Raw genomic sequence first — 14,290 nt, 5'->3', positions numbered from 1 at the left:
AAAAGAAGAGTAAAACAAAGTTCAGCCATAATCATCTTCAAAAAGGCGTGATATGGTAGTTCGATTACGGTTGCTAATAGTCATAAACGGAACAATAAACAGTCAATCCATAATATGTGGAATGACAACAGTCGATTAGGGCCAAATTACGATAAATTTAGTGGTTAAGGCTTAGTCTGTTATACTTAAAAATATATTTTGTTTTAAAATTAAAAGTTTATTCAGGTTGACCTGAAACACCTAAATCAGACCCAAGAACCAACCTAAATTACTTTGGCTCGGGTTAGTCTTTTCTTGGATTCGGGCTTTTCGGTCGGGATTCAGGTGAAAAGTGACTTTTCCAATAATATTATATATGACATATGGATGGAACATAATTAGAAAAATGGAGGGTAGAATTTGGCTAAAAACAGAAACATTAATGTACACTTGACCTCTTGATCATGTGTATGTGTATGTAGTATCTACCAATAACTTTGCTTCAAAGATGGAACATGGACCAAATATGTTAGGACCAAAACAGAGAAACACCAACACGAGTCCTATATTAAAACGTATATGAGCAGTCATATCATTGTCCCAGACCAGAACATACTCTACCAGACTCACCACCTTATTATTTTTGCCTTTTAAACTTTTTTGAGTTGTTTTAAGGTTTAATATATATCTCATACTTAGTAGATTATTGTTGCTTTAAGTGATATACTAAGAGTTGATACCATAAAAAGTAGTTTAGTTTTCTTATTATTATTTTAAGTTCTCTCTATTTAATTTAGTAACTTACTAACTTGTTAACCATAAATTGATCAAACCATGATAAAGTGGTGTTCAAAATTTTTGTAAAAGGAAAAGAAAGTTATACTATCTTGTAGAGTTATAGTAACTTAATTAAAAGTAGGGATGAGATCGGTACCAAACAATATTGTAACTGAAAATGAGTTAGAGTATAAACTGAATACCATATGTATTGATTAATTCAGTTCAATACTGGTATCATTGAAAATATCGAAGGGTACCAAAACCGAAGACATGAAAAATGATACTGGTGCCAATACAATTACCGATGATATTCGATCGGTATAGGTTTGGAGTGGTGTGTAAAAAATGTTCCTCCATATTTAAAAGTTGTGTTATTGTTTAGAGAAAGTTAAAAAGACGTGTATTTAGACATGTTTATGGACTTTAACGACGTTTTCGTATATCATTTACAAGTTAGGAGATTTTAATATACAAAATTCGGTTGGGTGATTTTTCACATTTTTCAAAGATTCTTTTGTTAGTCTATTTTCAGGGAAATGTACAACTGTTTATATTGGATTTTATGGTTCTTTACTTAAAATTGATTTTATACACAATACATAAGATTATTGTTGAGTCATTAACAAATTTAATTTGAGATGAAATAATTTTGATATTATTTTGAATCATATATTTATCAATTTCTAAAACAATCATATAAAATAATTATTTACAAAATCATATGAATTATTATTTATTATTATGCAGACAAGGTGTTGCCTGTTAGGTCACCCATTAAAGCCATGGGCTAGTCACCAATGGGCTAACACATAACCCGTTATATATTTAAACCCACATGGTGTGGACCACAGTCCTAGTAGGCCCGATAACAACTTATCATTCCTTTTATTGATTCCAAAATTTATATTTTTTTGTACTTTAGTTCCAACACATTTCCAATTACAAAGACACATTTTCATGAAATATTAGTAAAATAACTTTTTTATCAATAATAATAATGAAAATAACCGGATCGGTTTTAAAACTGGTATATATTAGGCCAGCGGCAATTGGTTCTAGTCTGAAATAAACGAAAGGCTGTGTGTTTTCAGAAAATGAAACATCACAATGTTGGGTTGAAATGACACGATGCTTTATGAAATAGTGCAATAATTTAGCGGTTACCAAAAGTTCTTATTGTTGCCTTAGGTCCATGTATGAACTTTGGTACTTGTGATGGTTTTACTTTTACTAGTGATAACTAGTAACTTGGGTCAATAGAAACTCGGTTGTTATTTATAATTGGTAGTTGTTACTCGTTATTAACTGCGAAGTTCCTACTAATGGTGCAATATACACTATCGTTAGAGCAATTTACCAGCCGGTTAGATCATGAATCAAGTCCACATGTGTTTGCTATTGATAGTCGATTTTTGGGTCTCGTGGGTAGATCAGAAGCTTCTAGAGTCCATACCCTATTAGGGGCATTGTGCAATTTTTACCTACTCATTAGATCAGTAATCAACTCCATAAGCATTTTTTAGTGATAATTGTTTTTCGGGTCCCAACGAGTAGATTAGAGGCCTCCAGACTTTACCATGGACGCTACCCCTTTAGACCATCAATGTTTGTCGAATCCAGAAATCATAACATGCAATAAAAGAAAATTAATCAGATTTCTCTGTTAAAATGTACATATAAATCACCTCTCTTTTCAATTTTGATTATCTTCTTAAATTAAACATTCATTTTTGTCTAAGTATGAATGTGATATTTTTCGGTCAAAATCTTTGTCAACGAATTATCTGTATTTAATGAACGTTGAAAACATGTTGTGATGTTTAGTTTAAAATAGAAAAAAAGTGTTTGGTACTTTGTTACATTTTTTCTATTTAATTAACTCACTCATTTATCTTACCAATCAACCAAACACATTATATTTTCAAAGTTTTATCTTCCATTTAATACATATCGCAGCACGCAGATTTGGACGTTACATTAACAAAAAACAGCAAAACAAACATGTTTTGGTACCCTATTGATTATATTACGACTATATTTTATTAGCAAGCACATCAAAATTGAAAAAAAAAAAACTTTACATACCTAGAGGTGCACATCTTAACCAATTAACTGGTCACTAACCGGTTTCTAACCAATTCTTTATTTGGTTAGTAACCGGTCCCTCTCTAACCGGTTTCTACCCAGAAAAAGTAGCGCTTAGTGACTTGTTTTTCATTTTGGCCCAAGAACCGATTAATATCCGGCTTTAAGTTTTTAAAAACCGTTTTTCCCCATTAATTACCGGTTATACCGGTTATGGTTTTGTGCTTGAAAACCAGTTACTAACCGACTTGATTAACTGGTCTAACCCGTTAATTAACCTTTTAACCAATAACCAGCTATTAAGTTAACCGATTTGTGCATGTCTACTCATACCGCAACACACGAGTTTAATCTATCTAGTTATCTTATATCCAACTCAATTCTACAACAACATTCATCAAAAAGATTGGTCATGACTCATGAATCATGATATTATAATCATATAAACTACATAGATTACAATATTAAAGAACAAAATTTATATCAAACTAACAATGTAAACGAAACTCATTATTTAAGTGATGATATTCAACCGGTGACACCATCAGTAACATAAGTGCTGCCATGATCCCAACCGGAAAGAACATAAACATCATGGGCGGAGGCGGCAATGGCGGAAGTACTAGTGGCACGACCAAAAGCGATGCTGTTACGATAACTAGTAACGCAACAAACTTCATATTGATACTCTTTAGAGTCCGTTTCATAAACTCGTGTGATTTTATTCTATGTGGCGACTTCTGATTGGCGAAAATGGTTGTGACTTGTGAGCATTTGTTAATGAAAGATGAGTTGATTATTTATAGAGTTTGTAGAGAATCATATGTTTGATATCATCAAATCCCAATGTGATATTTTGAGCATAAGATCTGTCTACCAAATCATCATTTTTTATTGTATAGTATTTTTGCATATCTTTTTTTAATATTATAAAACAAAACCCTTGCAAAGTTCAAACACACTTGCAAAGTTCAAACACACTTGCCAAAGTTGATATATATATTTTTTTATTATGTGCAAATCTTTTTTCACGTTTAAAATTTGAATATGATTGAGATTAATGTATTTATATGTCTACATAACAATTATATACTTATTTAAAACATGTTTAGAAAACTAGTTAGTTTTGTTATGTTGTAAACTTTTGGTTTTATGATATGTTGTGTTTGTTTGAATATTTGATGTTGTACACGAAACCAACACGACTGTCCAGAACACAAACATTAGCGTAAGACGCGCATACAAGTGCATAAAAATGAGATGCTTACGTAGTTATGTACCTCGGTTTTGTAACGCGCATCTGCTGCAGGTATGTTCACTTGTGCCTTCCAGTCTTGAGAGCTAAACCAACAAAAAGCGCAATGATATAAGTTCATGACAATGACCGAAACTATGCAATGTATTCAGACAATACTCGATATAAGACATTGACATCAGAATCTGATAATCACATAGCATCATCTATCAAGTACCGTTAGTATATAAAAAATATAAGAGTCTTTGATTGGTTTACAAAAATGAACCATTACCATTTTATTATGTTGTGCTTGGTTAATGCAAAAATGCATATGAATGGTATGAATTATTATGTTGTGTTGTTTGTTAGCCAGAAAAAAGACGAATGAAGAGAATACAGATGTGTTAGTGGCCGTTGGAGGAGGAGAGATTTGGATTCTTTATGTAATAAGTGATTTCATTTCGCTGGACATTTAATATTAACCTTTTTTTATTCATTCGCAACGGTTATTCCATTCCGACGTTTTTGAGTTCTGTATACATTATAAACTTTCTAATTATTTGCGTAAAAACTAGTCTTTATTCATAAATAAAAAGTCATTAAGGAAGACTGGTTACGTGCACCATAAGTTAATTGTTCACATCATTAAAACATATATGATAGGCTTAAGTGTATATGAGAGTTATATGATTATATCTTGGCTTACTCGATACAAAAAACTTCTGACATGATAGGGAGATATTTGTAATTTTGTATAGTAGCAATGCTTTACTATTCTTTATAATTATATAATATAAATGTACCTACGTATTCTAGCGGTGCAATAATATGGTTTCGATTGGTAGTTTGGTATCATAACAAAACTAAAAAACTAAATTTATAGAAATAAAAACATTAACATGTAAAAAATTAAAATACTTAAAAACAACATTTATTCAGTTTATGTTTGTTAAAACCGAGCGTTGTCGGTCCATAGCCTTGCGACGGTGAGTCAATGCAAATTCGGCTGGTTTCGGTTACATTTATTATGGTACATGAACTAAAAAAAGTTTGATAAAATCTTAACATTGTCGGTACCAGAAGGTGTGTCGGTAAAACCCAAACGTTGCCGGTCCCAGCTGTCGTGGCAGTTAGTCGATGCGAATTTGGTCGGTCTCGGATACGTTTGTTACAGTACCATAACTAAAACAAAAGGGCTGATAAAATCTGAGCATTGTCGGCCCCGATCGTTGCGGTGGTGAGTCAAAGCAAATTCGGTCGGTCTCGGTTGCGTTACTTACTGTACCACAGTTAAAACAAAAGGTTTGTAAAACCTGAATGTTGTTAGTCTAGGGCTTTGTGACGGTAAGTCGTCACAAATTTAATTTGTTTCAATTATGTTTGTTACGATACGGAAAAAAACAAAAGAAAAAACCAACTTCGTTCAATGTTGGACTACCACTTGGCACAATAAGACGCCTAGCGTCTAGCGGCACCAAACTTTCATTATATATATATATATATATTAGATAAAAGACGGGTCGAGATATTGTACAATAATGTTTTAATGTACGATAGGTACGCGAGACGCTCAGAGACAAAAAACAAGGCAAACATACTAAAACGCTCAAAAAAGCTCAGCCGGAAACCTAAAACGCTCAACCAAAACTAAAACGCTCAAAATGGGTTTCGTGAAAAAAAGTAAAAAAATGATCGATTAACGATCAAAAACTGTTTTTTTGGAGAATCAATGATTAATTGGGTATGCATTGATGATTCCGAGATGTTAGGATGTGAGTTTATGAATCAATTCGTGAAAAAAGGGATTCGCATAACTATTGTACGTTAAGATTGTAATGTATAGGACTTGCCATATTAGATATTAGGTAATAGATAATATAATAATATTTATTCTTTGTGTTTCAAAAGTTGTATACATATATATACATACAGCAGGTGACAGTCAACACACAGTCCTCGTGTCGTGCTTGTTTACACCGTCAATCGTTCCGACGACTCTCCGATCATCGTCTCTCTGTAAGTCTTCTTCATAAACTTGTACGGACTCTTCGTTATCTCAGCTCACTTAATAATAATAATATGTATTATTATTATTATTATTTACAGTTTACAATCGTACGCTTATATTGACGTGAATGTTACGTTTATCGCTCATTTTAGACATATACTTCGATTTGTTGTCAATCGCACCTAATTATTCAGTTTATTTGTAACATTTGGTGATGTTTTACGTGAAAACCCTAGCTAGGTTCATTTAAACGCCGATTCTGGTTATGCGTTGTGGAAACCCTAAGTATTGAGCTGTGTGATTGAAAGCTGGAACTGTAATGTTTAGGATTAGTTGTTATGTAGAGTTAAGAGTGAAATGTAGAGCTGTAAACGGACCGTATGTTAGCAATGGATCGTTTCGTTTGTTTAATAAATGTGCGAACATGAACGGAGGTCGCGTTTGTTCATTCATGTTCGTGAACGTTAACGTGTTTGGTTATTTACGTTTGTTAATGTGTGTTCGTTAATGTTTCTTCATTAAAGAGATATAAATGTTCGGTGAACTGTTGGGCGGGAAGTTCGTTTATAACCGTTACGTTTACGTTCGTTCGTTTAAGAAACATGCAAACATGAACAAAGGTTGTGTTCTTTCATTTATGTTCGGTCATTTACATTTGTTAATGTGTGTTTGTTTATGTTCTTTCATTAAAGAGAACCAATTGTTCGGTGAACTGTTGGGCAGGAAGTTTGTTTATAACCGTTATGTCCGTTACGTTTAAGAAACGTGCGAACATGAATAAAGGTTGTGTTTGTTCATTTATGTTTGTGAACGGTCTGTTACATGTTCGTTTATTTATGTTCGTAATTGTCTGGTTGTTTATGTTCCTTCATTAAAGGGAACCAAACGTTCGGTGAATTTTGCGGGAAACTCGTTTATTTCATAATTGAATGAAGTCATGAACATGAACAAGGAATTTTGTTTGATTAACTAAATAAACGAACACGAGTAGAGGCTATGTTCAGTCAGTTGCGTTCGTGAACGATTGATAATGTGTTCGTTATGTTTGTTCATAAAAGGTTTTTAATACCTTTTAATGACTTTCCCAATCTTGTTATGTAGATTTGAACAAAGTTATTAACTATAAAACAAAGATATATATATATATGAGTATTATGTGATTAATTTGTATGTAAAGTTAACATATGAAGATGAATGTTAAAAAAAACAGCACAGACTTGGTAGCTGGACTGGAACCGTTGACATCGACCATTCTTGGTTAGCCAAGTTAAATAAAACGTTGCTTGTGTTCATTGGTGTTCGTTCGTTGTTTGTATTTGTGAACCATTCATGAACGAGTTCATTTCCTTAATGAACGAACTCGAACAAGAAATTTTGTTCGGTTAGCTGGTCGTAAACCATTTGCTTGTCCGTTAAAAGCTTGTGAGACGTATATGAACAAGGTTTTGTTTACTTGGGTTCGTATACAGCCTCTTTCTGATTGTTCTTATTATGTATTCTTGGCTTTGTATCAGGTTCAACCGTCACATGGCAGATGTACATGTGAGCACCAGCGATGTTGCTGGTGAAAGTTCTGAATCAACAGTGGACATACATATCAAGACACTTGATTCACAGTTGTATGACTTTCATGTTGATAAAAATGTATACCCTTCTCTTCCTCTTTTTAAGCGTTTAAATTTTGTATCTATGTGTTGCTTTTAATGTATATAGCTCGTATATTCAAAGAGATTCCTCAAATTGCTCTTTTGACTATTTTTCTATATTATTGTCAATATTTCAGATGTTAGTCTCAACATTCAAGGAGAAAATAGCTAGTGATGTTGGCCTCCCGGTTACACTGCAACGACTAATCTTTAGGGGCAGGGTTCTGAAAGATGAGCATCGTCTTTCTGAATATCGTATCCTTTTTACATGATGACTAGATGTGTTTCAAAGCACACAGATTAATTTAATTTGCTTATAAAAAATAAGCTGACTGGTTTAAATGTTAAAGAAGTTAAGATCATGTGTTCTCACTTGAAAGCCTTGATGATTTATAGACGTTGAAAGTGGACACACATTGCATCTTGTGGCTAGACAACCTTCTTCTGGTTCGTCCACTGGGACAACAAGTGCAAGTGGTGGTAACACAGGTTTGGTTATCTCTTTATGGCATATTAAGAGTTATAATGTTATATTACATAATTGTAATGAGGGTCACACGCATAATGTCTATGTGGTAACTTTTATAGCTACAGGACAAGATGCTAATGCTGCTGGTTTACGTCCTCGTATTGCACGTGTTTCACATAGTATTTTATTTGGGACATTTGGTGGTGGGAGCCAAAGTCTTGGTGGGGCCCGTGATACTAGTCCGGTATGCTGATGTTTTGTGCAATGTTGTTTAAAAATTGGTGGTATTATGTTTCAAAACTTCTTATTTTGCTTCTAGGTTATGTCAGCTGTTTTTGATTCATTTGGAGCTAGGGACGCTAATGTCAACAATCAAAGTCAACCGAGAGACCCTAGTCAACCTGCACCTCAAGGGACACAAAATCCTTTAGGAACGGGAATAGCTATACCAATACTCGCTATGGTGGTAATAGTTTTAAACTTTATTTTCCACCTCAACTGTTGTTTTTTGCAACTTACTCTATTGTCTTACATGTTTGTGTGTGTATTTCAGCCAATTCCTAATTCATTGCGCACGCTTTCTGTGTTTATGAATCGTATGGAGCAGGCATTGTCACAGAATGGTACTGACTTATGAACTATTGCTTTGCTTCTTTATATTTTTGAATAATAATAAGTTTTCATTTTGGGGCTCTTCACAGGGTATCAACCAAATCAACCTTTAAATGGAGCTGAACAGTCACCAACTGTTGAATTGCCTTCTAGTGCTCGTGGTGTGCCATTACCTGCAGCTCTTGCAGTTGTTATGCGACATGCACAACGCCTTCTCAGTGGGCCCATTATCGATTCTTTATCTGTAATTACTACTGTTTTACCTGGTTTTAGTATGAATACAAACCTTTTATGTGCTTCTGAGTTCTGATTGTTATATGTAATATGCTGCAACATGTAGCATACTGCAAGCCGGCTAGAGGAAGAGGAGAATTGCACGGACCCCACGGTTAGAGCTCAGATTCAATCAGAAGCAATGCAATCAGGGCTTGCTATGCTACATTTAGGCTCTCTTCTGCTTGAGCTCGGTCGTACAATGATGACTTTGCGTATCGGACGGTCTCCTGTATGCCACTTTTTTTTCTTTTATTATTACTATCGTCATTAGATGATATTTTTGGTTTGAAATTGATTAGGGTTTGCATGTTGCAGGCTGAATCATCTGTACGTGCTGGACCTGCTGTTTACATATCTTCATCCGGGCCTAATCCTATTATGGTTCAGCCCTTTCCTCTACAAACTAATTCACTGTTTGGTGGTAATGCTATTGGCGTCAGTTCTATGGATTTCGGTCCTGTTGGTATGGGTGCTGTTCCAAGAAACATAAATGTTCATATCCGTTCAGGTATGTAAATGTAACTACTTGTACCAGCCAATTACCGTTTTTGTCACCATTGTCCCTCACAGTTTGTAAGTTTTTCCTAGGAATCGGTCAAAGTGGACCAGTCAACGAAGGACAACCTGCTAATGGAGCAGGTAACATTACCGCTATCGTTTTATGTACTAACAGACATCTAACCGTAAAATATCATCTTTGAATGTAGCTATGAATGGAACTAATTCGCAAACTAGGGGTAATGATAGCACGGGAAGTGAAAATCAGGCTTCAGCAGGTATCATGTCTAAGCATCTTTTGTTTAATCGCTGCTCGTTAAACGAATTTGTTTATGTAAAGTTAGTTATTTTGTAAGTACAGGCCAACCAGAAGGAGCTGCATCTGGAGTTTCAAACCCACCCGGGATTGGTCTAGCAGACGTGTTCAGGTATATGTTGGGTCAACTAGCTCAGAATCCTGCAATGAGGAACATAGTCGATCAAGCTGCTCAAGAGATTGACGATGATCAAGATTTGGAAAACATGTTTGCTGGTATGGGTGGACCCGGCAGCGGTGGTGGTGATGGTGGCTTTGATATGTCAAGTATGATACAACTGATGATGCCCATATTTGCACAAGCTTTCGGTGGTGGTGGTGGTAGTAGTTCTAGTTCTGATTCCGATTCTGCTTCAACTCCGTCTCAACCACCACCTTCTATGGACCGTGAACAGCGTTAGTGATGTTACAAGTTATAACTGATCCTCAGGTTTGTTTGTTCTTGACCCAGTAAAGAACACATTCATAATAACACAAAAAATTTGGTTATTGAATATCTAAAATCTTTTTTGTGCGATTTTAGGCTGAATAGGAGCGGGAATGACAGTAGTGTTTTTTGTTTATAATTATGAAGTTACGATCGAGGTTTTATGAAATCTTTGTACAGATTACCCGAATCATTAGGTATTGGTCTCTTGATATGATTGTTGAAATGGTATATCTATAACTTATTAACTTATCAGGATTACAAAATGCTTGTTTAATCTTTCCCGAAAAAGATTATTGATTTTGGCGGTTAACGTTATGATATTATAGCTAAAAAAAGTCTTTCGCTCGTGTCGAAATTTGATCTTGTATTGATATTTGTATGATAGTATTTAAACTAGAGGTACCCAAACCATGTATTTATATTCAGGAACCGGATCGGGTAGGCACCAGTTCCAGGTATAGTCAGGTACAGGGTTTTGTGAGTTTTTTTCGGGTAGGGTTGGTCCGGGTTTTGACTGGGTAAAGGTGGAACTGGTTCTGGCAAGTCCGGGTTGGGTAGGGTCCGCTTCGGGGAGAAATCCAATACCAGGTTTTACTCGCGGATCGGGTACGGGTAGGAACTGGTTCTGGGTCTGGTCCATAATTGGGTATTCTGTGTGCCTCTAATTCAGACGTTCGAGGTTTGTTACAAGATTGGAAATATTATGTGTATTAGTTTTCCTATTATTTCTCAAAATTATTGATTCCCAATTTACAAAGCATGAATCTAGCTCAACCTTTGATGCCAAAACAATCTTGGCCACTCAATAACACAATTTCATAATTTAATGAACAACAAACCATTTAAACCGATGTCCTAAGGAAATAAAATAATAAAGCTTCCCAAACTTACATTTTGTGTGTTGAGGTTTTTTCTCCATTTTAGTTTTGGTTTGTTTGTCTATATTGATCAAGGTGGTGAAAAATGTCTTTTAGCGGGACGGTGCAGAAATGCAAGGCGTGTGATAAGACTGTCCATTTCGTCGAATAGGTTTCGACGGATGGTGTTCCGTATCATAGGACATGTTTTAGATGCGTCCAATGCAATAGGAAACTCGTGGTATGTGTTAGCTTATATCTGATTAACAAAAGTTAATGTGTTATTTATTTACCTGACAATCTGAGTTACACCATTTATTCACATTAGCGGATCCAATGTATAATTATGAGACTCAAAAAACACAAAAAGAAATTGTAGTTTTTAGTTATACGAAAGAAATAATTGGTAAATCTTGGTGTTTTTGGTACGTTAATATTGCTCTAGTGCCAATAGTACTACTTTTCCTATTTGCCATACGAAGGGCCAGGGTGGCACTGTCCCCAGCCTTTTGCGCGATAGTGTAAATTAATTTGTTTTTTGCCCGAAAATATGTATTCATAGTGTAAATTTACTTGCTTTCAGCCGAACTAACTCTCTCTATATATTTCCTATCGACCTCTGTCCTCTAAGACGTTCGTAAATTAATTTACAACATCGCATGTAAAGAACCAAAATGTAATTTGTTCGGTCACATATAACAAATTATGTTATTTCATGTTAGTTATTATCGTTTTTTTTGTTTTGTTTGACCGACTTAACATATGTTCCTGTAATAAACTATCCCGGATTCACCAATGTCTATCCAACTTTTTGAAGAGATTCAATTTTTCTGAAAAAAAATAAAAGTAAGAATCAATTACATCAATAAAGATGTAATTAAGTTTTAGAATATTGTTATTAATTTTATAAATTTGATGTGCTAGATTAGTAGGTACTTCCAATTGGATGGATCACTCTATTGCAAGCCGCACTTCGATCAAAAGTTCAAGGAGATGGGAGGCGCCTCCAGAATACCATGTGAGCTTCCCCGCTCTATATTAGTGTTAGCCGATTAGGGTCCATCGGGTGGGTAACAATATAGGGCCAAAAAATCCGGGGCCCAAAATTTTCTCTTTTTTTACATATATTGAAAAAGTTATTTTTCAATTACTTTATTTACCATTTAAACACAAAAGTAGTATTAATGTAGCTTTGGCAGAGGTAAGGGTAAATAGGTTTATTTAATTCTTCAACCGAGATAAAACGAGCCAAGTTTGCTTTAGTTATTATCGTGTGCATTTTATACGTGTGTGTATACATATAACTTCATATTTTAAGGACCATTTTAATAGTTACACAGTACATCCGAAATCTCATAAACAACTCTGCATCTGACCTTCACATGTATAAGCAACATAACCTAAACATGTCTAGGTAAACAATACAAATTAAAACATATATGAACTAATTAGCTTGATAGTTTTTATGTACATAACCAACGTATATGTAACAAGCACAAGTTTAAACTCGTACGTAAAATACAAAATGATTTGTATTTATCTCACAACAATTTAGTTTTTTTAATTATTCTTTTTTTTATATGTACATATTTTTTTGGGTTATATTCTTCTTTTGTAACTCAATTTATTTTTGTTGGTTTCAACATCAAACAAAACAAATGGAATGGTATGTAAACAATCTCTTTTCAATTTAGACACAACATTACGTAAGAATGTAATATTATAATTGCATGAATATTAAGCATTGAAGTGTGTTAAACATGTAGGGAAATAACCCTAACCCAAGCAAGTTGGCTAGCAAACTCTCTTTAATGTTCTCTGGGACTCAGGATAAATGTGCAGTTTGTCACAAAACTGTGTATCCAATAGAAAAGGTTTGTTATGTTTTTGGGATATTAATAGTTATAGTAAATTATAAAATATTAGTTTAAGTAACAAGCGCTTGCACGTTTCGAACCAAAAACCAAAACTTTGGTTTTTTTATTTGAACTGTTCGGTTTTTGTTTTTTCAGTTTTGCAATTTAAGCTTTAAAGTTTTGGGCCAAAAACAAAACATGGCCTAAAACAATGAATTTAGGCATAAATCATTTTGTTAATTAATGATTAACTGATTATTATATATTTGGGTTAAAATATTTGAGTTACATATTTATTAAATTCTTATCAACTACTTAAAATAAAAATAAAAAAAAAACTTTAAATACGGTAAAGTTTTTATTACATGCAAAACTAAAATTGAATAGTAGGTTCGGTTTTACAAAAACATAAAAGCAAACCGTCGGTTTTTGTCTCGGTTAAGTTTTTTCAACTTCATGCGCATGCCTAGTAAGTAAAATGGTGGATGGATGTAGGTAACGGTGGAGGGAGAATTTTACCATAAGCAGTGCTTCAGATGCGCTCAAGGAGGTTGCAAACTGACGCCGTCTAATTACGTTGCTTTAGAGGGGAATTTATTTTGCAAGGCACATTTTTCTCAGCTGTTTAAGGAGAAGGGTAACTACAATAACCTAACAAAGGTGGGATCCATGAAAAGGAATGAATCTGTTGAAAAGATCGTGGAAGAAGTCATATCCGAAGAGAAAGTACCAGCTGAATAATTAAACTCATGGTTTGTTATGTTCATGACTGATGTGAGATTTGTCTAAGGTGTTACATAATGTATCATTCGCACATGTTTCTTTTTCTTAAATATTAAATAAACATCTTAACCAAAGTAAATTGATGAATATGATATCTATAACTAATTTTATAAACATATTTCTTATTCCTGTTAAATATTTAAATATATGTAAAAAAATAAAGTCACATAAGATGATCAAAGACCTAAGTAACATCTAGTGCTCGAACCAACATCTTGATCTAGTTTGGTTTATTTGTAAATAAGCTTGAAAATTAACACTAACTTTTTACGTAAAATGACCAAAGTACTCTTAAAAGATAAAATAACGATAATTTATTAAAATATGTCTACTCATCTAACTCGTATCGTTTATTTTGTAACATCAATATTGTTTTTCGTATATATTCCGAGACGAATTTCAAAATCACGAATTTATTGAAAAACACGAGAACCATATGGTACACACGTACGTAATAC

At 33.9% G+C, this 14,290-nt stretch overlaps 1 protein-coding gene and 1 pseudogene across 4 annotated transcripts; both read left to right on the top strand.

Moving 5' to 3' along the window:
• Positions 1–7,019: 7,019 nt before the first annotated feature.
• Positions 7,020–10,635, top strand: LOC143625391 (ubiquitin-like domain-containing protein CIP73). Of its 4 annotated transcripts, XM_077095732.1 has the most exons (13): positions 7,020–7,733; positions 7,873–7,990; positions 8,132–8,224; positions 8,324–8,448; positions 8,524–8,670; positions 8,758–8,827; positions 8,906–9,060; positions 9,157–9,321; positions 9,408–9,600; positions 9,681–9,731; positions 9,800–9,868; positions 9,952–10,336; positions 10,430–10,635. In XM_077095732.1, exons 1-12 carry the CDS (start codon positions 7,581–7,583, stop codon positions 10,305–10,307), a joined length of 1,695 nt encoding a protein of 564 aa, XP_076951847.1. In that variant the 5' UTR covers positions 7,020–7,580; the 3' UTR covers positions 10,308–10,336; positions 10,430–10,635. The 4 variants fall into 4 exon arrangements, with proteins under 4 accessions (XP_076951847.1, XP_076951846.1, XP_076951845.1 ...); XM_077095731.1 differs by having other exon boundaries at positions 8,132–8,448; positions 9,800–9,829; positions 9,931–10,336; XM_077095730.1 differs by having other exon boundaries at positions 8,132–8,448; positions 9,952–10,302.
• A 275-nt stretch (positions 10,636–10,910) lies between these two features.
• LOC143625345 (LIM domain-containing protein WLIM2b-like) lies at positions 10,911–13,790 on the top strand (annotated as a pseudogene).
• The last annotated feature ends 500 nt before the right edge of the window (positions 13,791–14,290 follow it).

This window comes from Bidens hawaiensis, unplaced genomic scaffold (assembly GCF_021521415.1).
Source record: "Bidens hawaiensis isolate Kalapana, Puna unplaced genomic scaffold, B.hawaiensis_p1.1 tig00004105_1, whole genome shotgun sequence".
NCBI classification, from domain to species: Eukaryota; Viridiplantae; Streptophyta; class Magnoliopsida; order Asterales; family Asteraceae; genus Bidens; species Bidens hawaiensis.
The sequence above is the reverse complement of the archived record's forward strand: the minus strand, read 5'-3'. Positions and strand labels throughout refer to the sequence as shown.